Source organism: Channa argus, chromosome 22, assembly GCF_033026475.1.
Source record: "Channa argus isolate prfri chromosome 22, Channa argus male v1.0, whole genome shotgun sequence".
NCBI classification, from domain to species: Eukaryota; Metazoa; Chordata; class Actinopteri; order Anabantiformes; family Channidae; genus Channa; species Channa argus.
The window spans coordinates 1,043,768-1,068,223 of NC_090218.1; the positions used below are offsets into that span (position 1 = coordinate 1,043,768).

Consider the following 24,456-nt stretch of genomic DNA (forward strand, 5'->3'; position numbering starts at 1 on the left):
AAATAGGTGGGGGAATTGGGTGGCGGTGGGGGGGTGCAAGGCAGTGGATACTTAATAGGAATTAATGACATCCAGATTACACTGGAATGTGGTAGGAATGTGTGCTTAGTCCATGAAAGTAAAGTTGAGTAAATAAGTAGATATGAATGGTCAAGTAAACAAGAATTGACTGTTTAAAAAAAAGAAATAAACAGAGGAAGTAATTTTATTGTTTTATTCATTAATGCAGGCAACTAAATCTAATCATTTTAGCAGTACCTAAAGAATCTATGTGCATTTAAATAAGTGAACTCTGCTGTCATTGTTACTAAATTACACATCCAATCTGTGTGTGTGGAATTAATGAGGGTGGGTAGAGTATTTGCCGGTTTTAGATTTGCTGCAAAGGTAAGAAGAAGTAATATCTTAGTATTTAAAGAAGCTGCTGACATGTTGCTGAAGTGTTTGGTCATAGCATCCTAAAGCATGCATGCTTTTGGGTAAAAAATTATATGCCTATTGTTTTTACAAAACATGCTCATATACAGACTCTGGGTCAGGCATCTGTGCATTGGGGTATAAAGAGGAGCTAGGCTCTCTTTCAAGTCCCAAGGGCACTAATCACCCCTCATACATCTCCTGCCGTCTTTGTCGCTGCTGGCGCCTCCATCACACAAAGCTCAGTGTAGTGGAAACAACGGTCACCAACGAGGCAAGGATGCTGACATGCAGAACAAGAGTAAATGTATTCCTACATTTAAAGAATTACAGAATAAGACACTTATTCATTTGATAAATTGAGTGATAAAATCTAGATTTTAAAAAAATGTACACTTAACGAGAAAACGTAGAATTTCTTTTTTGTGTTTTAGCATTCAGAGGTAATACAGTGTGTCTTTTTATTCTAGTATAAGCTAAACAACTGTTTAAATTTGGTTCAACAACTTGTCATCAAGTAGATGCTATTCTACTGCACAAACGAATAATGACAAGTGGCATTACTTTGCCTTTACTTCAGATTAAATCAAAACATTAAAATTTTAAAAATCTTCAAACCGTAAATAAACAGCCCAAGGTGATGAAAATAACAAAAGACAAGCCCTTAAACATTAATTTTCTGAAATATGGTGTTGCCAGCAGTAAATGCAGCTAGACAGGATAATGCTGCAGAAACCCCAGAGAATGTTGGCATGGACATTTAAGATAATTAATCAACCACAGAGACAGCAAACTATAGAATGTAAAACTTTGTGGCATGACTAAAACATAAAATATACAGCAATTATAACTATTTTGCCATTTAACAAAATCTTTTTAGCTACAAGTCAAGGCATAAATTCTTAAGAGTTGTGCAAATAAACAGAGATTAAAACTCATTACCCAATACTAAACAAATTAAGAATTTAGAGAATATGAATGCTTTTTCTTCACAGCATGTTTTATTTATGGACAATTTATTTTTTATTCTCCTGGTTCATGTCAACAATTTGAATTGGCACCACATCTTTGACTCAGTCTCATCTATTCCATCAGTTCAATCCAGTGATAACTTATTTTATCAAAGGGAAAACTGGTTTCTGACACAAGTTGTTTGATTCACACCTGATTTGTTGCTGAATCATTTACAAATGATTGATGAAGTTTTTCTTTTCCATAGTCTATTCAACTGTGTGAGCTCAACGTTCCACTATGGCTGTTCTGTTGTACTCATTCCCGTATGTTTCTGTATATGGAAACACACCATGGTATAGCTATAACAATAATATTGAAATATGGCATATTCTTATCATGCAGAGGAAATATTGTACTCAGTACAATAGATGATAGGTTACAATATGGCAGTGCCCTATAGTGAACACATTATATTATCAAAACTTTTGCCACCACTTATTTTCATTTACATTTATTGTCGATTTATGCCACAGAGGGAAAAGCACAGGTGTTACTTACACTGGTTCTGTTTGTGTGTGTGTGGTCTAGTGAGCCAGTATTCATAAAGCAAGTGCCCTGACACTGAATGAACAAAATTAAATTCAGTCATCATTATTAATCGAACTAATAACAATTGAAACTTTCTTCCTGTGAAATTCCAAAATGTTTGGCATTTTGTTGATGAGGTCTCCTTATTTGAATCTGTATAAAGCTTTTTTTATCTTTGTGTTGTAAAATATTTTAAAACCTTTGTTGCTGTAGTCCTAAAATGCAGTGTTTAATTATTTGGCTTAATAATCTAGAGGACATGTGCATTTTTCATGTCAGCAGCGGGGTTGGACATTTTTCAAATAAGAGAATGAGCATTGAGCATAAAATGAGCATAAAATATGATGACTTGTATAGATGTAACCACCCAACTGTATTTATATAGGTCTTAAGTATTGGAGTTTATCTGCCTCATATTACAACATTTGAAAACACAAACATATGTTGAGACACCATAATAATAGAATTTATTGAATAATTATTCTACAAAATTGCTGCTAATTGCCAACCTTTAATCAGCCTATATTATACGCCTTTCCTTTTTTAATGCAGTATTTAATAGTATAAATCGTTATGTTTCTGCTCCGTGTAGCCTTTCCAGCTCCACCACTGGGCTTTCCTCTGCCTCTAGAAAAGTGAACTGCTCTCGTGTTTTTCCCCCTCCGGCCTGTAGGCGGCAGAATATGCTCTGTCGCGTTTTGGTTGTCACATTATTGGACAAGAAGAAGACACTTTGACTTCCTCATATAAACTCTTGGGAAGGTAAGTCAACATCAACGTTGTCAGTAGTTTATCTCTGTAATTACCAATGCGATTCTGACATTTTACAGCATCACGAAATAAATCTTATAATACTGTGTAAAGCTCATTCACCGTATTTCTATTCTGAGCAGTGTAAGTTTGGCAGTGTCTTTCCCAACTTCAGCTTCAACTTCAGATACGTAGCGTTAACGTTGGCTAACAACTGCATGGCTAATTCCCATGAATTTTTCAAGGTTCTAATTTCTCATATTACGAAGTCATACTGGAGTGAATCATATTAAATAGGGTGCTCACAAAATTAGAACTACCTCTTCATAGACTCAAGTACGTCTCCACCACACATTATGACTTCAATAATTAAAATTGAGTAGAATTATCCCCTTTCTGATAGGTTCAACTCAAAAAAATGGGGAATTACAGGATTCATGACAGAGCTGCTTTATTGGATTAGATTAGATTGTATAAGTGTACCTAATAAAATTGCCAGTTAGTGTAGTTGCCAGACCTTGTCAAAATGTGGCCATGAAACAGTTAACACTTGTTCCAATAACTTGAGTCAAACTGGATGGTAAAAGCTCCAGTTTTTGATGTCGTAATGGGGGCAGGCTTTACGTGGAGAGCGACACAGAGGCTAAGCTGATTTTTTAAAACTTTACAACAGGTGGGAATGCCACCAGGTTAATATGAAGAAGTAAAATTATATACTCTGTTATAGTTGAGGGATTAAATTATGTCTTAGTTTGATATACAGTATTATACTTCCAGTTATGTTACTGTATTGGTTTTCAATCTGGGACTAGTGTCCTTATATTGGTCTAAATATTACTATGAGAGGTTAGAGTATGGTTAATGTGCTAAGAAAAATAAATAAATATACTTATCATTCCTAAATAACGTGCCCTCACCCTATCAAACACTAACTTGTATCTTCTTATTAGGTTGGGCTCAGAATCCTAAAGCAGTATCCAAAAAGGTAACAGCTATCACATTCATAATACATACATTTTACCAGCATTTTTAGTTTTCTTCTTTAAAACAGAAACAAATAAATGGCAAGAAGTTAGATTGTGAAACACAGTACATTACAATAATTTACACAGGCAAAGTAACCCGTTTTTCCAGTTGTAAAAACTAAAAAAGCTAGTTTGGTGTAAAGTCACTTTTACACCTTGATGAAGAATTTGAAAGCTGAGGTACTTTATTCTTCCACCTTATTTTTCTTCTGCAGTTACAGTTTACCTTTCTGAGATCATCTTTGTGCTTTTCATGTTAGGTGTTGGCGTACCCTATCTATGACATGATGGATGATACTGAAATGGAGGAGAGGCACACGCTGTCAGGCAGCTCTTCTATTGGGGAAGCAGTGTCTGGTAGAGGACAGGCTGTGTATCATGAAGAGGATGATGATGATGATGATGAGCTCTACTATATCCCTGAGAGAAGACCTTCTCTGGACCTGGGACCAAGTCCAATGGATACCAGCCACCGGTACTGAGAGAATTTTCACTTAATAACACTAAGGGTCTCCTCTTTCAATGCTTGGTAGTTTAAAAATAGTAGTAATAATAGTACTAGTAATAGTACTCTTCTTTATGATAAAGAGACATATTGATTTTGTATTTCTATGAGAAACCCCAAGGCTACAATTCAGTGGTGCCTATAGTAGTAAGTAGTAACAGATATCACTTGCACCTTAAATCTAACAATGAGGGGGTTTCGGCAGCTCACTAGTATCATCTAGTGGATAGAACAAAAAACTTCTTCATATGGTCTTGTTTCACATTGTACTTCTATATACTGTTAGTTGTACATAAGGGTAATTTGGTGCAACATACCTGGCTATAATCTGATGAACCCATTACATTAAAATCTCAGAGGTTTACTCAGCTAAATTGTATGGCATTATTCTTTTGGTTTTAGGAACAAAAATGAGGCATCAATATAAAACTCAAACAAAAGCAAGTTATAGAGTCATCTATCTTTGTCGAATCTTTAGAGAAAACATATCATACTGAAGTGTTCACATGCAGTTAATTAAAAGACAAATAAAAAAAAATAAAAATAAAGAATGCAGTTAAACCCAAACTTGTCCATCAACCTTTAAAACTCTTATGTGGTTCTTAACCCAAATATCCCCGACTTGAAGGCCTTAATGCTGCTTGTAAAAGAGATCTAAGCTTAAAATAAACTCCATATCTGATGTACAGTTAAAACCTGATACTGCTCGTAATGTGACCAGGAAGCAATTAAGAAACTATTGCTATTCCTCTATTTTTTAGGCATTCTGTGGACCGGGCCATGTCTCCAGCTTTGAGCTATAGGTCAATGGCAAGTGAAGAGAACAGAGACTATATGGAAGATGAAGATGGATTGCCCACCAGGTACAAACAAGACAAAGTATTCAACAAAGCCTAAATCGGTCTTTAAATGCATGTAAGCATCATATTAAATGCAGGAAGCAAAACCATACAGTGCCCTGTTTTTACTCTTATTGTGTCATATTGTGTGGAGAACTAAAATGGCACCTTATGGTTACAGAAATGAAAGTGCAACTCCTCTTGTTTCCTTGGTTCTAGGGTCCAGCTGGATAGAACAGATTCATACTCCAGTTGCTACACTTTGGACAGTGAGGATTGCGAAGAGATAACCCCAAAGTAAGAAATCTACCCATGACAAGGAACATGTCCATATTATTGTGTGTGATTGCCTGCTAGATTGGCACAAATATGTTTAAATGTCACCACTGTGCCCTCACCAGGGTTAAAAACAAAGATGATATTGAAGCAAAGCCTTCTGACACACCTGAGTTAATTCAAAACTCAAATGAGTTTAGTCACCCTTCTCTGACAGTGGCCTTCACTTTTAAGGTCAGTTTATGTTCCCGCTTTTCTGTTTTTCCCTAATAAAAAATATATTTAACCTCAATGTCCCCCCAGTGTCAATAATGACACAAAATTTCATCCTTCTTTCTGAATCAGGCCATTTGTGATACTCTCAGGAAGATGTCAGAGGGAGATTTTAAGAGATTTTCGAAGCTGCTTTGGAAGCATTATCCACAGTCATTTAACACGCCAACCCAAGGCATGGACATGGTGAACCTTGTGGATCGGTTGCTTGAGTGTTACAACCTTGAAGTGTCTCTGCAGATCACCAAAACCCTTCTTGAGGAGATGGAGCAAAATAAGTTGGTTGACTATATTCAGACTTTGTGCCTCAGAAGTAAGTACAGTTCTATATGCCTTGTATATTACTATTATTGTAATTGTAACAAAAGCAATGTATGTGTGTGTGTGTGTGTGTGTGTATATATATATATATATGCACTCATATATATGTGTGTTTTAACACATTTTCCTTTTCTCAGATGAAGTAAAATATGATTTAAGTGAGAGTCTTAAGAGGACATATGGTGAAGTATGTCTGGATTTGGACAACACAGGAGAGAAGAGGCCCTTTGATGATGTCTTTACAAATCTTTACATTACATCTACATGCAACAACGGCCCAAATATTGAACATGAAATCATGACCATAAAAAAGCTGGACAGCAACCGGGAACCAGGGAAACTAATTTCTACCCGTGATATTTTTAGTTCTGAAAGGCTGGAACACTCCAACGTTAAGTTAATCTTGCTCACTGGAGTACCGGGGTCAGGGAAGTCTATGGCTGTCAGAAGGTTAATCCTCGACTGGATTGAAAAGCGGTCCCACCAACACGTGTCTTTTTTGTTTCCTCTTCCATTTAAAGAACTCAAAGAGTTTGAAGGTGTTAAGGTCTCTCTCTTGGAAATAATACAAAAACTGTACCCAGAAACAAAAAAATTGAGGGATGAGGATTTTAGAAGTGAAGACTGTAAAATAATGTTTGTGTTTGATGGCCTTGATGAGTATAATGGGACGCTTGACTTTGAAAACACGGAGCTTCTCAGTGACCACACAGATCCTACCACCGTCAATGTTATCGTGGTCAACCTCCTCAGAGGGAGGCTGCTGTACCGCGGCCTATTCCTGGTCACTACTCGCTCACAAGTAAAGCGCTGCATTCCATGGGATACATATCATGATGAGATAGAGGTCCGTGGTTTCTGCGATGCTGAAAAAGAAGAGTACTTTAAGAGGAGATTCAAAGACACAGAAAAAGCAGCCCGAGTCATTGCGTACATCAACTCTTCCAAAACACTCCGAATCATGTGCCACCTGCCCTTGTTCTGCTCACTGGTGGCTGATGAGTGGCAGCAAATATTTAACGAAAAGGGGGCACAGGCAGAGCTGCCCGCAAGCATAACCTACATTTACACAAAGCTGCTGCTATCACTTATTCGTCAACATCGCATTTTTAGAGCCCCAGATCGTAGCACAGAAAAAGAGAGAGACTTCCTCATGAAACTTGGAAAGTTAGCTTTCAATATGCTGGAACAAGAACAATTTAAGATCACAAAGTCCGATTGGAAAGAAACTGGAATCAGTGACGAGGAGGCAGTGATTAACAGTGGCCTGTGCACACAGTACATGACAAAGCCGTACGTCTTGTTTCAAGAAAAAGTCTTGAGCTTTATCCACCCCACTATGCAGGAATACTTGGCTGCCCTTTATGCATTTCTCTCCTTTACAAACCAGGCGAAGAACATTTTCGACCAACAATTAAAAGACAAGTTCATGGGGATCTTCAAGGGACACAAGACCATGGAGCTGTACAAGAGTGCAGTGGACAAAAGCCTGGGCTATGAGGACGGCAAACTGGACATTTTCTTGCGTTTCCTCTTTGGAATGGCACTAAAGTCTAACCTGGAACTTCTCCAGCCATTCTGCGTGTCATCTGTAAAGTGGCCCACATTCGTCGAAGATGCTACCACCCTCATCCAAAAAAGGCTCAGAGAAAATCAGTGTCCTGCCAGGAATGACAACTTACAGCAGTGCTTGGAGGAGCTAGGCGTGTCAGTGTCAGAGGCAACATCGTATTGATGTGTTGTAGACTGAACGCTTTACGAAAATCTTTTTACTACAAATACAAGCTTACCAGTATAAGTTACTGGACTAAAATTTCAAGTTTGGCAGAAACATTCAACAGGACACAAAGATGAACTGATTAGATTTTGAGGGTTAAAGGTCTCACTTATGTGACCTCACATTTGTCCTTCCACCAATCCCATTGTTTTGAATGCAATATTACAGTAATGCCTTGAACAAATGTCTTCACAAACACTCCAACATGACTCAAGGATGAACTGACTTAATTTGGGTGGTCAAAGGTCAAGGTCACTGTGATCTCATGTCCATTCATTCCTGTGAATGTGGTGTCTCAGAAATGGTTTGGGGCTTCAAATATCCACTTGCGCTCAAGATTGAACTGATTGAATTTTGTTGGTCAGAGGTCAAAAGTTAAGATTGCTATGAATTGATGTCCATCCATTTTTCCCAGCACCATCTCAGAAAGGCCTGGAGGGAATTTCATCAAATCTGGCATTCACTTGGACTTGTGAATTCACTGATTTGAATATGAATCTGGAAAGACTTGCATGTAAAATGAAACTTCATTGCTTCACAAAGTACAGTATACAACTGTGATGCAGTAATTCTAATTTTGAGAAAAATTGACAGATTTACAGATCTCTGCAAATCAATTTTAAAGATTGTAGATAAGTGATTGCATAAGGATTCATTCACTGTTATGTAGCTGAACATGTCATATTCCTACCATTTCTTAATGATGAATTTTCTGTGCTAAGAGGTATTTAATGAGTAGCAAATGCTCCTGTATTTATCCCGACGTCTGCTTTTCAGTAATCTTTTAACTAGGTTGATTGAAGTGTTCCTGTGTCTGCGTGGTATAGATGTTTTGGCCAAGTATCGATTTTTGGAAAGGATACCGATTCACCAGTAATTGGATCTTCAAGATACAGGTGTATTTATACTACGAATCTCCCTAATTAATTTTAAATACGGTGGCCAAAACATTTGAACCACCTCTTCTTATAATGCACTCCAGTATGTCTCCACTACCCACTTTGACCTAAAAAATAAACACATAATAGAAATATCACCTTCCTAAAAGATTCAACCTAAAAAGTGAGAAATTATAACTTGTAAAATTGGATTGCATTAAATTGCACAGGTGTTCATAATGTTATGCCTTATAGGTGGCTGTACAATTAGATTTGTAGTATAAATGAATAATGCGATTGTGGCCAGCCAGTCTACTGTTATGCTTAAGATTTCTTAGTGCAATTAAAAGGATTCATTAACCCAATATGAGGTAAATTACTAATTATATATGCCACTCAGCTAAGAAGCATATTTTACTTTAATCCTTTTAGTTTACAACACTTCCATTGTACAGGTTATTCAAATACTAACTAACATACAGGTTATTCAAATACTAACAGTGATATGAATAATAACAATACCTGTTTTAAAAAAGCAGTACAACAAAGAAACAACAGGGTTCCGTCTGCTTTTGAGTCAGATTAATTAAATGAGAATTTAATTGACATTAGAAAGTACATTTTCACATAGTCCAACTAGGTTAAGATGGCTTGTCACCTGCAAATACAAACATTGGAATGGTACATGGGTAAAGCAAATAAATTGTTCAAATATGCTCTATATTGCAGTCAAAAGATACTACTCGTGTGATAGTCCTTTGCTAATTTAGACAGGTTACTCTGTAGAAATTGGGGAGGGTTGTGTCAGGAAGGGCATCTGGCGTAAAAACAGTGGCAAATCAACATGTGGACAATGATCCGCTGTGGCAGGATAAGCCAAAAGGACAAAAAAAAAAGCTTCCATAGGAAGCCATTAAAGGAGAAACGCTAGTTTGAAACAAAAGTACGTTTATACATTTCATTATCTAGTTCCTCTAACACTGTCGTGTACAGAAAGTTCACAGATAATATTGAGTCCTCAAAAATGAGATAAAACACGGCTTGGAGAGATCCCCTTTTTCATTCTGCGTATTTGCTTTGCAACTTTACGATTATCACTTCTTCTTGTTAATGTTATGTGCTTTTGTGCCATTCCAGCAGTGCTTGTCACAACACAGATGAAGGTGGATCTGAGGTCTTCCGATGTGACATTCTTCAACAGCAAGCTGCTCTGTAGGACTTTAGCCTCTAAAGTTGATCTAAAAGTCATTACAGCACAGTAGTAGGTTGTATTAATAATCATTGTTTTCAATTCTTTCTAAAGAATCTGATGAGCTACATTTCTCATTAAGGCATTTATAATTCTCACCTCTCTGATTCTACCATTCTGTCACTGCTGGTTATTTCATCGGGAAAGGAGCCATTGATGAGCCAATAGATAAGTGTCACACCATCTTCACAATTGGTTAATGCATCACAGTGTATAACCAGCATCTCACCTGGAAAGTAGAACACACCCAGACCACAAACGTGGCTACATTATGTGTATTGAAACTAATATAATAAAGCTCCCCTCAAAAATTGCCTTTCATCTGTATTAGAAAACACTGTAGAGCAGTTGGTAGCTTGTATATCCGAGTGTTACCTGGTTGAGTTTTAATTTGGACTTTATCTCGCCCAATGATCTCTGGAGATCCATCCTCAGAAACTGAACAACAAATTTGGGTTAGCACAAAAATTTTATTACATAAAAATAAAACTTTGCCATCCTCAAATAAAAAATATAATACTGTACCAGTAAATCCTTCTGTAAGCAGGAGGCTCAGATATCCCAAGGCTGTCACAGAGATGCAACATGTTAATATACAATCAAATAATAATACACAGTTGAATGAATGTCTTAATATTATCAAATAGTATTACCTTTGATAACAGATAACAGCTTCATATTGACTCCAACAGAAAGAGGTTTTTCTGATGACCGCAGTTTGGGAGTACCATTTATACACAAATTACTTCCCATACCCCCACGCATGTATTCTATACCAAGGACATAGAATACATGGGGATTTCTTTTTTTAGAACTCATGTTCCTGAAAAGTTGTTTAATAGTTAAAGAAAAAGACATTTGACTGGTTCACAGCTCAGTCATGGGATTTACAAATTAGTTATAAATGATGGAAACAAACCTTGATGATGCATGCATAAAGCATTTACAACCAAATCTAAACCATGTAACATTTATTAATGGATCTTGATCAAAACATTGACAACAAACAAAATAATATTGTTAGCCTTGTTCACCACCCCTTTACAGTTAGAGTTGGCAGAGAGGTCTTTCCAAAAAGTCCAAATATGGAACCTTGGATTGAACAAGAAAATAAAACTGGCAACACCAGCTCTCTCACTGAGATAAAGGATCATTCTAGGATGTTTTCTACCCTCAGCTTAGTTTGAACAGGTAATGGTTTTAATCCAGCTGGTATTACAGGTTTAGTTTGTGTTTGCGGTATCACTCCAATTTCAGAACTGCTACAATTTTACCCAAATTAAAGAACCCCCATCTTATCTAGCCATGCAAATAGATTTGGGGTTTATCTTTCCTGACCTTCTGCTGCCACCCCAATACGATAGAGGTGAATACAATTTTGCAAGTAATGCTGACAGTACAGAAAAAGATTTAACAGCAACATATCATTCCTGAAACGGAATAATTCAGAGAAAAATCATTCAACAGTTTCATGGGGACTGTTACTTTGGTAAAAAGCAGTTCCAAAGAAAACCACTGACAGAGCCAGGCCAAGTCTATTGGTATGGCTAGATACAACTAATTGGGAAAATAATTTTTCCTTTTGATAGTTTAATTGAACTAACACTTTAATAAAAAATTGTTTCACACTGACATTCTCCCCATTTGAATCGAGTCAGATAATTTACATGTCATTTTGAAATTCAGTAACAGAAGGTTCAAAACAATTACTGTATGAGGAATCCAAATGTTTTAGAATCTTTTGCCCCAATAATGATGAGGCACGACTTACTTACATTCTTAGGAGAATGCCACAGTGAGCACACTTAACAAAGCAGTACAAAATGGCTACAGAGGAAGTCTGTGGACACCGGACTAATGCATCTACAGACTAGAGAACAAAGAGAGCATTGATTTATTTTGATTTACATTTATTACTCATCTGCTCTACATGAGGATGAAAACCTCTAGCAGGATCCTTTAACTGAGTATTAAACACTTGAGACATAAATTAGTAAAAAGCCCCCCTTCCAATACTTCTGGACAGCTTTGCTAGGCCATAAGATGCACAAATCTCTTATTAGGGTGTCACTGTGTAAAACAAATCCTGGGAAATTGACATCAAAATTCATATTACTAATAAAATCCAAATAAACTGTAAATACAGATAATGTGCCTATAAATATATACAAAAAGTACAGACACTTTTTATTGTTGTTTTAGTTATTTGGCCTACAATCTTCTAAGCCAGTGCATATCTTCTTTGTATGGCGTGTATGTCCATTTAACCGGACAGGTCACTCCAGACCCAGGAGATAGTTGATACCTTGCACAAATCCAATAATAACTGGCTGCCAGGCCACCAAGTACCGAAGCCAGTCTAAAAGTTGTCCATACATGACATGGGGCCTCTCCCAGCTAAAAACTGATTAAGGAAGAAAATGTTTATCAGCAATTAAAAAAAAAAAACTGTAAAAATCCAGTAATCCTTAATAACATGTAACTGATGGCAGATGGTCAAGAGCACAGCTTTACATTTCTGCAAAAGCATTAGTTATTGTATTGCAGTAAGCCAAAAGGAACAGGAACTGCGTGTACAATATGTGTGGAAATTCACTGTTCTGTTAATTTCTGTCACAGGAAACATTTCCTTCTCCTGTAACATGAATGAATTAGAAAACAAATGCCGCATGTTATCACGTTATTCCAAATGATCGCTGCCATTATACTAATCAACTCAAAGGCTAGGAGGACATTCTGTGAAACAAGTAATTAATACAGGTAAAGCTTAGATGAGAATTACAGCGTAAAAAGGATACGGGTTACTAAACATCCTCTTCAAATCCACCTTCTCTTTGCAGTATGGGCACATCTGTTTCTTTCCAACAATACACCATCCTCTGATGCAGAATTCATGAAACCTAGATACGGAGTTAAGGATCGGCATAAACCAACACAAAGGCTTAAAATGTATTCTTTTGAAAATGGCAACTTAATAGCGAAATGAAACGTATAGTGCGTCAGCTTTATTGCCCTTTTATGATAAGGTAAACAACTAAATGTTGGAGTAAAAAAACATTTTACACTTCTGGACAATTTAAGTGTAAAGTTAAATTACTGTAAATATAGAACTAATTTACTGCAAGTTCTTTATCATATCTGCCAGATAAGCCATTATACATCAATAACTCGTTACTCGTGCACACTTTACTGCGTTGTAGATCACATTTTGATTAATTTAAATATACAACATAAAATGTGCAAAAATGGAAAAGAATCTGACCACTTTCTGAAACCACTGCTGTCAGGCTCCATTTTATCATGTAATTCTTTCTTATGTGTAAATGGGAAACTCTACCTTGTTCACTTAATTGTTCAATTTAGCTGTAAAAAAGATGGGCATATTTAATTTATTTAATTTACAAGAAGTTGTAAATTAAAGTTGTTGTTTATAATTAAGTCCAACAATAGAGTCCAAAAAACAAAAAAATAGAAAGTAAGTCTAGACATAACAAAAACACGCAGAAATCGCTGCGGAACTAGAAATGGTTACGTGCTATTTACAGTGTACAACCAGACAATAATAATGGGGAAGTAATAGAAATTCACATGATAGATTGTAATAACATCACATACATGTCAAGTGAGAAATTCCACTTTGGGCTGACAATTTAGAACACTGTAGATTCCTGACAGAAACCCATGACTTTTATAGACATTAATACATAATTTATTAATACTGTGCACCAGGAAATCCCTTTTAGTGATAAAACAGATATTAACATGAATATTTGTCTCACAAGAAGGATACACATGGTTGCAGGATAATCTGTAAGTATTCTCAATGATTCCCTCCTCACTGACATCAACAAGGATGGGCTGCCCGCACACAGCACAGATATTATCAGAGAGGTGTTTGGTTGGCATGCCCGATGCACTGTAGTACTGAAAACAAGAGGATTGTGCACATTTTATAGCCATAATCTATACAGAGATAAGAATCATATAGTGTCTGCAATGGGTCTACTCTACCCCAACAGTTGAAGCCATGAAATCTGCACACATTTCCGCGAAGTCCCTTCCAAGGACCCCATAGTACAGACCGTAGAAGAGCAGAGAAACACCAAAGTCCATGGCATCCTCTGGCTTTATCCTGGACAGAGAAGGCACTGCATGGAAATCATGGCTTTGACTAAGCTATGTTCCACATCACCTTTATTACTTTCTCTTTAGAACAGATATCAATTTTATATTTGGTGCTGTTGATGATGTTCTAAAACGTTTCAAAGGGCTTTTTGTTTTTTAATTACACTATACCTACAAAACATCAACATCTATGTTGAGGATTAGCTCTTATGACAAAGAGTGAAACCTATGACAGTGGCTATGTCTGAAATGCAAGAAAGTATGCAAACTGCGTGACATTTATTGTTAATTTTGTTTGACCATCAGGAAGAGACAGAGACTTTGGCAATTTCTTTTGTATAAACAGAAGGTTCTGTAATATCTATGTATGTTTGTATGTCACTGGATATTATACCTTACGACAGCATCACATTTTTAAACTAATCACATTTTTAAACTAATCATATAATGTTTAGTTAGCAGGGGGCCGGGCGACTCAGTGGTAGAGCATTGGGTTGGAGTGCAAAAGGCTGCGGGTTCGAATCCCACCCCACCTTGGTGCTGGTCCTGAGCCTGGATAAAACTGGAAGGGTTGCGACAGGGGAACCCTTTCAGCATCCGGCATAAAAACCCATGCCAAATTAACGTGCAGAATGTGGTGGCGCCCGAAAGGCACAGGCCGAAAGCCATTGATCTTTTTGTTGTTTAGTTACCAAACAGCCAAAGTATGACAATACTTCAAGCCAGGCAGCAAAAGAGTGTTTTTTGATTTTTCTTTCTATCGTGATACACGTAGTCCGTGTACTGGGTGTATATATTGTCCTTATTTATATTTACTGCTTCGATATATATAAATCACCAAGCAACTAACTACAGAAGCACACAAATTATTAAAAAGAATATAATGGAAGACATTATGAGTAGAACACCTGTCAATAAGGTATTCAAGTGAATGATGAGGCTGTAATATGGGTGCAGTATCAGAAGGGGTGTTACAAAAAACAAAAAACAAAGGTTAAACTTCATCACCTAGTGGCAAGCTACAAGTAGGACAGGGAATTTGCACAGAACGCATCAAATGGAAAATAAAACATCAAGTGGTAAAAGATGAGTATTCATTTAAACAGCAGGCTACAGTTTGGAGGGTTTCATTTTCGGTGGTTTAAAAGTTAATGTCCACTGACATTTTTGTGTAGTGTAAATTTCACTGTTATGAAATTTGATGTAGAAGGAAAAGTTTTTGAGAACTGTTAAGTAAGCACCAATAAAATCATGCAGAACTGACAATACATACCTGAATATTAGATTAATACCAAAAAGTGTAAACATGACGACACTGTAGCCAACTATTCCTGTGGCATAGCTGATCTTGTAGAGAAGAAGAAACCACTTATACACCAACCTACAGAAGAAACAGCGAATACGTCAACCTAGGACATAGACTTTGTCAAAATATGTTATAGACAATTAAGTCCCAAAGGCAGATATGTTAATTTACAGACTATGGTAAAGTGTTATACCTAGGCGTGGTGCAGGCCAGTGGCTTGCGAGTGGCACGGTAAGAGATGTAAGCTGTGATGACAGAGAAGATAAACCACGTGGTCAGGAACCTCCACCAGTGAAGTTTGGTAGTAAAGTAGAGTGGAACTACCCACATCTGGAACAGAGTCACCAGCTACAAGATAGCAAAGGTCCACGTTAAATGGAGCATTTACTTCAGGTATAAAAAGCTACCACCTTCAGACAGTGTTTAACCATAAACCAGAAACTGGTGAGATATTAACATATTTCATCTGTAAACATATTCCAAATTTAGATGGAGAGATATTTTAGCATGAGAGAAGACTGAAAACACTATGTCTCTTTATATAGTGAAACATATTGACGCACATGATGCATTCAAAGCTTCAAACTTTTTACTTGTCTTATTGGTCTTACATTGTATGACTTTGGGTGTCTCTGTTTCCACTGCACAAGGACTAGTTGGGCAACAACCAGGGTCACTATGAGGATCAGCACCATCTCTGCGTGCATGGCCTCATGGCCTTTGTGTTTAGCATGCATTCTTGCATGCTCCACTCTGTGAAAAAAGAACATAACACTTGTTACCTTTATGTATTTAGGTTCCAGTGACTCCATGTCAAAGAGAGCAACCTTTCTTTCACTGCTGTTGTTTGATATATGGAATTTGTTTAACTTATCAAAACCTTGTGTATTAAACACTTCATCTCTATTGTGCACGTGCTGAATTTTCTTCCATCAGATCCCAGAAAGATCACTATGATATTTTATATGCTACATGGCAAAGACACCAACCTCCACTTCTCTTCTGGTGAAAGCTTGGAGACATCAAACTGAAGGGGGAAAAGGCAAAATAATGAGCATTACAGTAGCAACGAAAACATGCAAAACGGTAGACATTTTGGAACAACAAAGCTACTAAATGAAACCCTGAACAACGTTTAGCTACTCTACTTTGAATAAAATAATAGCTAGAAGCATGAATTGATGCAATATTCTTTTGTTACCAGACCCATCTAGTGAGGTTCACGCCTATTTACTGTTCAACTCATGCATTCTGCAATGTACACTGGTAGCAGTGAGTCATCATTCAGGTTTTATTAGAATGTGATTGTTAAAAAAAACAGGTACACCATGTTGCACTGTTGACATGAGAAACACAAAAACCTCTCATGAGGTTAGCACAAGTATTTGCTTGTTTTAGCAGTACTTTACACACTGAAAAGTAGGATAAAACCAGCCATTCAGGTTACAATATGCCATTTACTAACAGAATTCCATTTAAACGATATACACTTAAATCATGAGGGAACCAAACACAAGGATTCAAACTAAAGCCAACCATGCAGTTATTCTGCCTCTCAGTCCCATTTAATAATTAAAGCAGAGTAAGTGTTATTAATAACGTTTTCATCAACGTTTGACATCTAGGTTTATTATGACGGTAGACTGAAATCCCACAGGAAGTGATTTGGTTAATGTCTGTTTATGACCTTTGACCCGATCAGCCACATCATCTTTATTTGCATAGATCATAAGTCAAGCTAACGCATTTTAGAAAGTAGCAGTCTATACAGGGTTGAAAGAATTATGAGTAAATGCGAACTAAATTAATAAAAATAACATCTCAGCTGCTTTAGCCCAATGACAGCCAGCCCAGCGTTACTGCTAGAAACCTTTTGTAGCAGTAACGCTATGCTGGCTGGCTAGCTGCAGGATTCAAACGTTAGCCGGCTGTTTAGCTTAGCATTTCTAATAGGCTCTCAGGGCGTTTCTCGTTTGCACTGTTGTGTTTGTTGAACAAAGCGCAATAGTATACGTTCAACAAACAATGCATTTTATCTACACACCAGTAGGTTAACATATGGCTAAACTTAGACCAGCTGCTTACGTTAGCCTAAGCCTATGGGTAGAGGCTCGGTTAGTTATTAACAGAGTGTGCAGATTGCAACCCAGTCTCAATGTAAATTCACACCGATCTCTTTTATCTGCCTCGATGTTGTCTGTTACTCTCACCTGGTTTGGTAGATCGTGATGCTCCGGTCCGTGGTCGTGGTCTCCACCGTCAACCTCCACCTCAAACACCCCGGCCATCTTCGGAGTGCTGCTTTACCGTTCCGGGTTCATTAGCATTAGCGACAAAACTGTAGGGTCATATCCGGTCTAACAATGTTTTTGTTTTCAAAATAGAGCGCAGGAAAAAAGTAGGTCAAACTCAAAACCTATGACTTTGCTTATTTGTTAGTTGTTTACTTCAGTAAAAAAAGAAATTTGTAGAAATAGTCTACATTCTGTCTCATATATACCTTGTCTTTTTAATAATTATTATTATCTTTTTTTACATTTACATTTGTACATTATTTTTAATTTTTTTAAAATTCTTTTCAAATTGTCTTTTTCTCTCTTGCTTTTATCCATTTAGGTTCAAAATCTCAATAATATTTATCTTACCAGACTCCCTTGCATACTTAATTTCATAGGGTTGCTGCAGTTAGATGAATAAAGCTCGTTGTGTATATGTAAGTAATTCTTTCACTTTTTATTTGCATTTAATAATCAGAATCTCCAAAGGAACCATTAACTAAAACCATCAAATAAATGGGGTGGTACAGGTCTTTTAGAAATATTACAGTACAAAAATTCTCAAATTTTGTTGATTGTGAAACTTTTTTAAAGCAGTGCTGCTGATAATTGGTAGATGAATACCATTGAATGTGAGTCGTAAAACTTTAATTTCAATGACATTTATCTTTTACAGTTTGTGTAAATCTGTATTTTTTAATGCTTTAATCTCTTTAGGGACGAATGCAGAAAATTATATTATATAGTTTTAGAACTTGTATATTGCAAGGGCGGCTGTAGATCAGTTGGTAAAGGCAGTCGTCCACGGACCACAGGGGCAGTGGTTCGATCCCCCAGTGCTGGTCCAAGACAAGTAGATATTGGGGAGGGTTGTGTCAGGAAGGGCATCCGGCGTAAAAACTGTTGACATGCGGACATCATTGTCCGCATGTCAACTTGCGGACATCATTGTGAGACCTGAACGCTGAACTCAGTACGCTGAAATATCCCGCCTGATTTTGCCGGAAGTTGTAAAAGTCTTCATAGCGTCTTCTGTTATTGGCTGAGCCGCTGTCACATAACTGGCCTGTTGGCTGTTGGCGCTCAGTTTGAGATCTAAGTTGTTCCCAGTGTTATAATCTGCTAGTTACTTTGGGCAACAGTTGTTTTTATTTGGACATTAAAAAAAAGACAACATCACCAACTTCTCTGCGAGAAAACCTGCTACTCCGCTGCCAACATGCATGTGATTAAGCGAGGTATTGCTGTTCATTTTTACATTCTTCCCGTCGGATGTTTTCAGACAATACAATGTCATTGTGCGGAAGATGTTCAGACCTGTAAAACTTTGAAAATGTGTCTAAACTGTGACAAATGTTCATGCTACAAAGAAAAACTATATTTATTCAGTCTGCAGCGCACTTTCACTCATGCTGACTGTATTTGTGTCTTTGTGTGACGCGTTTTCGTCAATACGCTGAACAAAGACTTTGTTTATGAAAGGACAAAATAACTACTTCCATTTTCAGCTTTCACGTTCAGTTTTCAGTTTGCACGTTTAATGCATTTTGCTTTTATTAATTGTGGATGCATTTTAGTATTGGCCATACATTGTAAATAACAGCGACACGATGGAGACTTATACTTGACTTACTGACTCATGCATGTTGACCTAGTTTCTAATATCATATCTATTTCAGGTGTTTCGTAAAGGAAATGCATTAACTAACTTTCATTTAAAAGTAATGTGTAAGACAAGAACAAGTAGCTATTACTGACCGGTTTGGGCTCCCAGTGTAATGGAGTTATGGCGCGAAGAAGTGATAAGTTGTTTTCCTTTTGTTATAATAACTGGTTACACAGGTGTTCAGGAATCCAATTATCAGCTAAGGCGATGTTTCTGATGTGCGTTCACTACTGCAATTATATTATTTAGCTATTCCGAAATTGTACTACAGAAATATGCTTCAAAATTAATGAATGCGTTTTTGTATTTCAGATGGACACAAGGAGGTAGTTAGTTTTGATAAGATCACTTCTCGCATCCAGAAGCTTTGCTATGGACTCAATTCTGACTTTGTGGACCCCGTAAGTTCCCAACACAATAAATTTACCATTACTCAAATCCTATTAACATGAAAAAAAGAAGCATTACTTAAATACACATTTGCCAGACTTTAACCTATACACATAGCCTATAGTAACTCTTTACTTGTGATTCTGCAGACCCAGATTACAATGAAAGTGATCCAGGGTCTGTACAGTGGAGTCAACACTGTGGAGCTGGACACTCTAGCAGCAGAGACGGCCGCAACCTTAACCACTAAACATCCTGACTATGCGATCCTGGCTGCACGAATCGCTGTATCTAACCTTCACAAAGAGACCAAGAAAGTATTCAGTGGTAACAAAATGTATTACATAACCATCAAAAATTATACTGCTCTATGACAAGTTGTGGACTGTGTGTATGCAATAAAAGCATCGATAAATAGTGTGATTTAATTATACAACATAACATATTGATGGGTGTGTTCTTTGTATTTCAGATAAGGTGACCCATTTCTTCAAACAGTGTCCAATGAATAATTACAGCCTTGTAGTAGGTAAAAGAATTTAACTGATATGCCACCTTTTTTTTTTTTTTGCTTTTGCAGATGTTATGGCGGACCTGTACAACTATGTCAACCCACTGAATAAACGACATTCTCCTATGATCTCCAAAGAAACGCTTGACATCGTCTGTGAAAACAAGGCTGTACGTCACTTTCAATAAAAGATTTTGTGTTTTTACATCTCAAGTCACTGTAAATGTGTTTTCTATTTCATGATATCACATATTATCCTCTATTCTTTGCAGCGCCTCAACTCAGCCATCATTTACGACAGAGACTTCTCTTATAATTTCTTTGGGTTTAAGGTAATAAAACATTGTTAACTAGACATACGTTTGACATCTCACTCAGATCCTGGGAGTATAAATCAGATTTGTCCTTTTGCTACAATAGACTCTCGAGCGATCATATTTGCTGAAGATTAATGGCAAAGGTGAGAGTTTATGCTTTTTTTTGTTTTTGAGAAGCATGTTTTTGTTATGGCACATGATAGCAGGCACTGTGGTGGAGTGGTTAGCACCACTGCCTCAAAGCTAAAAGGTTGTGGGTTTGCTTCTTGTGGCCTTCCTGTGTGGAGCATGTTCTCCCTCTGCTTGTGTGAGTTTCCTCCCACAGTCCAAACAGATGCATGTTAGGTGGTTAATGTCTGTATATTGCCCGTAGGTGTGAATGGTTGTCTGTCTGTGTATGTCTCTTTGTGCTGGCCATAAGACAGACTGGCAACCTGTCCAGGGTGTACCTTGTCTCTTTCCCAATGACATCTCAGATAGGCTGGTCCCCACGTGACCCTAAAAATAATAAAGAGTTACGGATAATGGATGGATTTCTTTTGTTATTTGAATGATTTTATGTATTTGATTGATAATTTAGCCTGTTTTTGTGTAGTTGCTGAGCGGCCCCAGCACATGCTAATGAGAGTGGCTGTCGGGATTCATAAAGGACACATCGATGCAGCCATTGAGACATATAACTTACTGTCAGAGAAGTGGTTCACCCATGCATCACCTACTCTGTTCAATGCTGGCACAAACAGACCACAGCTGTCCAGGTAAGGACTATAGAGATATTGGACCTTGTAACGTCTGAACGTAGTTCACTAAATCTCAGATGCTTTCATTTAAACATAAATCGCATCTTTAAATTTGATCTTAATTGGCTTTTTGCAGTTGTTTCTTGCTGTCCATGAAGGATGACAGCATTGATGGTATTTATGACACACTGAAGCAATGTGCTCTCATCTCCAAATCAGCTGGAGGTATTGGATTAGCAGTTAGCTGTATCAGAGCAACAGGCAGCTATATTGCTGGGGTGAGTGCATAAAATTTACATCACAGACAGCAAAAATCAAGGAAATGGGGAATGTTTAATTTACCCCATTTAATTTTTTGTAATACTTAATATGGTTCATGTTTTTCAGACAAATGGCACCTCCAATGGGCTGGTTCCAATGCTCCGCGTGTACAACAACACAGCACGTTATGTTGACCAGGGTGGAAACAAGGTAAATACTGACAATGCACACAAATTGCTAATATTACTACTCAGGGACACTTCTTGGACTAAGTTGAATCACTTGACTCACTGTTTCACCTTTTCAGAGACCTGGGGCCTTCGCTGTGTACTTGGAGCCTTGGCACTTTGATGTGTTCGATTTCTTAGAGTTGAAGAAAAACACAGGTAAAGAGGAGCAGAGGGCAAGAGACCTGTTCTTCGCTCTGTGGATCCCAGACCTCTTTATGAAAAGAGTGGAAAGCAATCAGGTGAATATTAGAGTAATTCACACACCCAACAGATTCCAAACTGTCCACAGCTTAAATTTAGCTGTTGTATTCTATAATAAACTGGACATTTTCTGCCTTGCTGGATACTTTTTAGGGTCAAGCTAAATTTTGAACATTACAATATAGGGACTAGTCCCTTTGTTTCTTTGCATTCTTATAGGAATGGTCTCTGATGTGCCCCAGTGAATGTCCTGGGTTAGAGGATTGCTGGGGAGAGGAGTTTGAGGAACTCTACACTCGGTAAGATTATCACACAGAAGCAAACAAATGGCTCATTTCTCTGTGCAAACTTGCCCTTTGAATTCTGTTTGTCTCCAGATACGAGAAGGAAGGCAGGGCTAAGCGTGTGGTGAAAGCTCAGCAGCTGTGGTACGCCATCATTGAGTCTCAGACAGAAACGGGGACACCATACATGCTCTACAAAGATGCCTGCAATAGGAAGAGCAACCAACAGAATTTGGGCACCATCAAATCCAGCAACCTGTGCACAGAGATCGTAGAGTACACAAGCAAAGATGAGGTGAAGGAGCGTGAAAATATTACAAAACCACTGTTTTGTTAATGCTGTTTTTAAAATGTTTTCTTTCTTCAATTCAGGTTGCAGTGTGTAACCTGGCATCCGTTGCCCTCAACATGTACGTCACCCCGGAGAGAACCTTTGATTTCAAAAAGCTTGCATCTGTCACCAAAGTCATTGTCAGGAACCTCAACAAGATTATTGATATCAACTACTACCCAGTGCCTGAGGTATACTTTCTTGTGTGGTGCTGCTTCTTTACAAACTATGCATCTGATACGATTAATGTAAATTAATGGCTCCTCTTTTCTGTTTTACAGGCTGAAAAGTCTAACAAGCGTCACAGGCCAATTGGAATTGGTGTGCAGGGTCTTGCTGATGCCTTCATCCTTATGCGTTATCCATTTGAAAGCCCAGAGGCCCAGCTGCTCAACATTCAAATCTTTGAGACTATCTACTACGCTGGCCTGGAGGCCAGCTGTGAGCTGGCAGAGGAGCTTGGCACTTATGAAACTTACTCTGGTTCTCCTGTCAGCAAGGGAGTGAGTAGTTTTCACAATACATCAAATTCATTCTGAAATATTGTTTAACACTTTGGGCTCAGATTCTAAAGGATCCTGTTTTGTAGATTCTTCAGTATGACATGTGGGGTAAAACGCCAACAGATCTGTGGGAGTGGAAAGCATTGAAGGAGAAAATTGCAAAGTAGGCCTCTCTTGTTCTTGCCATTTCTTTTCTCAGGAGGTTATAGCTCATCCCTCACTTGCTTACTTACATGTGTTGTCAGGCACGGTGTGAGGAACAGTCTGCTCTTGGCCCCCATGCCCACTGCTTCTACTGCCCAAATCCTGGGCAACAATGAATCCATCGAGGCATACACCAGTAACATTTACACACGTAGGGTGCTATCAGGGGAGTTTCAGGTCAGTGCAGTTTTGTGCTTCCAAGTTGCGCATCTGTAGATTGAAGGTTTAAGTGGAATTTCTGCCTCCCCTGCAGATTGTTAATCCTCACCTGCTGAAGGACCTCACAGATAGAGGACTGTGGAGTGATGAAATGAAGAACCAGTTGATTGCTCAGAATGGCTCCATCCAGGTAACACTTTATAAAATATTAAATGATTAAATAATTCAGTAACGTTGCTCTAAATCTTTCATTTAATACCTGATCTGTTCACAGGATATTGACCAGATCCCTGATGACCTGAAGCAGCTCTATAAAACTGTGTGGGAAATCTCACAAAAGACTGTTCTCAAGATGGCAGCAGATCGTGGTGCCTACATTGATCAGAGCCAGTCCCTTAACATCCATATTGCCGAACCGAACTACGGCAAACTGACCAGCATGCACTTCTATGGTTGGAAGTTGGTGAGTCAGGACTGAGGGAATGCAGGTCTAATGCATGCTGCATTTACAGTGCCAAGAAAAAAATTAAAGCCTTTCATCTTTCATCTGCAGGGCCTGAAAACGGGCATGTACTACCTGCGGACGAAGCCTGCTGCTAATCCCATTCAGTTCACCCTGAACAAAGAGAAATTGAAAGAGGTCCAGTCCCCCAAGAGTGTGGAGGAGGAGACTAAAGAGCGCAATACGGCTGCCATGGTTTGCTCCTTAGCAAACAAAGATGAATGCCTGATGTGTGGTTCATAAATGAAGAACAAGAACATTTCTCCATATCCACCAGCTCCTCTGTTAAAAATGTATTTGTTGAAAGTGCAGGTGCTTTTTATTTGTATATGATGCTGTAACATATGCCACTGTCTTTAAGTCACACATAATTTCAGTTTTTATTTAATATTTGCTGGATTATGAAGTGTATGTCATACCATTTTTTGTATAGAATGAATAGGGTGCAATGAATTAGTATTTGGCCTAGTTATCATTAAACTTTTGTAATATGTGGGTTATATTAATGAATTTTGTGGTTTTCTGTATTTAAATGTGAGAAAAAAATAAACTTGTTACACAATTGTGTAAAATGAACTTCATTATTCAGTGCATTATT

The 24,456-nt window shown here is 37.7% G+C and overlaps 4 protein-coding genes across 7 annotated transcripts; 2 read left to right on the forward strand and 2 right to left on the reverse strand.

Moving 5' to 3' along the window:
- Positions 1-2,678: 2,678 nt before the first annotated feature.
- Positions 2,679-9,878, forward strand: nlrc3l1 (NLR family, CARD domain containing 3-like 1). Of its 4 annotated transcripts, XR_010912077.1 has the most exons (9): positions 2,679-2,721; positions 3,660-3,694; positions 3,995-4,209; positions 5,001-5,102; positions 5,298-5,375; positions 5,480-5,588; positions 5,700-5,940; positions 6,086-8,621; positions 9,741-9,878. XR_010912077.1 is itself a non-coding variant. In XM_067491589.1 (8 exons), the coding sequence occupies exons 3-8, from the start codon at positions 4,019-4,021 to the stop codon at positions 7,681-7,683; spliced, it is 2,319 nt and encodes a 772-aa protein (XP_067347690.1). In that variant the 5' UTR covers positions 2,679-2,721; positions 3,660-3,694; positions 3,995-4,018; the 3' UTR covers positions 7,684-8,905. The 4 variants fall into 4 exon arrangements, 3 of the variants coding, with proteins under 3 accessions (XP_067347690.1, XP_067347691.1, XP_067347692.1); XM_067491589.1 differs by lacking the exon at positions 9,741-9,878 and having other exon boundaries at positions 6,086-8,905; XM_067491590.1 differs by lacking the exons at positions 3,660-3,694; positions 9,741-9,878 and having other exon boundaries at positions 2,699-2,721; positions 6,086-8,905.
- LOC137107714 (interleukin-1 receptor accessory protein-like) lies at positions 9,174-10,710 on the reverse strand. The gene is made up of 5 exons (XM_067491593.1): positions 10,506-10,710; positions 10,378-10,419; positions 10,228-10,290; positions 9,952-10,081; positions 9,174-9,841 (listed from the first exon to the last, which is right to left on the reverse strand). Exons 1-5 carry the CDS (start codon positions 10,708-10,710, stop codon positions 9,622-9,624), a joined length of 660 nt encoding a protein of 219 aa, XP_067347694.1. The 3' UTR covers positions 9,174-9,621.
- Positions 10,652-17,644, reverse strand: rnf121 (ring finger protein 121). Its single transcript, XM_067491592.1, has 9 exons — positions 17,494-17,644; positions 16,273-16,310; positions 15,895-16,036; positions 15,477-15,631; positions 15,251-15,358; positions 13,864-13,984; positions 13,643-13,776; positions 12,651-12,752; positions 10,652-12,249 (listed from the first exon to the last, which is right to left on the reverse strand). The coding sequence occupies exons 1-9, from the start codon at positions 17,569-17,571 to the stop codon at positions 12,129-12,131; spliced, it is 999 nt and encodes a 332-aa protein (XP_067347693.1). The 5' UTR covers positions 17,572-17,644; the 3' UTR covers positions 10,652-12,128.
- A 934-nt stretch (positions 17,645-18,578) lies between these two features.
- Positions 18,579-24,439, forward strand: LOC137107711 (ribonucleoside-diphosphate reductase large subunit-like). The gene is made up of 19 exons (XM_067491588.1): positions 18,579-18,797; positions 19,538-19,626; positions 19,765-19,942; positions 20,196-20,296; positions 20,399-20,458; positions 20,547-20,586; positions 21,039-21,201; positions 21,320-21,461; positions 21,571-21,654; positions 21,752-21,913; positions 22,095-22,174; positions 22,253-22,454; positions 22,532-22,681; positions 22,772-22,993; positions 23,080-23,156; positions 23,239-23,374; positions 23,451-23,546; positions 23,631-23,819; positions 23,910-24,439. Exons 1-19 carry the CDS (start codon positions 18,779-18,781, stop codon positions 24,099-24,101), a joined length of 2,382 nt encoding a protein of 793 aa, XP_067347689.1. The 5' UTR covers positions 18,579-18,778; the 3' UTR covers positions 24,102-24,439.
- Positions 24,440-24,456: the final 17 nt, after the last annotated feature.

Bases quoted from the DNA above. Each gene is read 5' to 3' on its own strand.
- rnf121 (XM_067491592.1), bottom strand. From the start codon at position 17,571: ATGGCCGGGGTGTTTGAGGTGGAGGTTGACGGTGGAGACCACGACCAC. The intron at 15,359-15,476 runs GTATAACACTTT...TTTCTTCTGTAG, and splicing joins CTGGCCTGCACCACGCCTAG to GTTGGTGTATAAGTGGTTTC. The intron at 13,985-15,250 runs GTATGTATTGTC...TTCTCTGTCCAG, and splicing joins GGTATTAATCTAATATTCAG to GATAAAGCCAGAGGATGCCA.
- LOC137107714 (XM_067491593.1), bottom strand. From the start codon at position 10,710: ATGTCTTTTTCTTTAACTATTAAACAACTTTTCAGGAACATGAGTTCT. The intron at 10,291-10,377 runs GTACAGTATTAT...TTTGTTGTTCAG, and splicing joins GCTTACAGAAGGATTTACTG to TTTCTGAGGATGGATCTCCA. The intron at 9,842-9,951 runs GTGAGAATTATA...AATGACTTTTAG, and splicing joins AGAATGGTAGAATCAGAGAG to ATCAACTTTAGAGGCTAAAG.
- nlrc3l1 (XM_067491589.1), top strand. From the start codon at position 4,019: ATGATGGATGATACTGAAATGGAGGAGAGGCACACGCTGTCAGGCAGC. The intron at 5,103-5,297 runs GTACAAACAAGA...CCTTGGTTCTAG, and splicing joins GAAGATGGATTGCCCACCAG to GGTCCAGCTGGATAGAACAG. The intron at 5,941-6,085 runs GTAAGTACAGTT...TCCTTTTCTCAG, and splicing joins TCAGACTTTGTGCCTCAGAA to ATGAAGTAAAATATGATTTA.
- LOC137107711 (XM_067491588.1), top strand. The intron at 20,587-21,038 runs GTGAGAGTTTAT...GTTTTTGTGTAG, and splicing joins GCTGAAGATTAATGGCAAAG to TTGCTGAGCGGCCCCAGCAC. The intron at 23,820-23,909 runs GTGAGTCAGGAC...TTTCATCTGCAG, and splicing joins ACTTCTATGGTTGGAAGTTG to GGCCTGAAAACGGGCATGTA.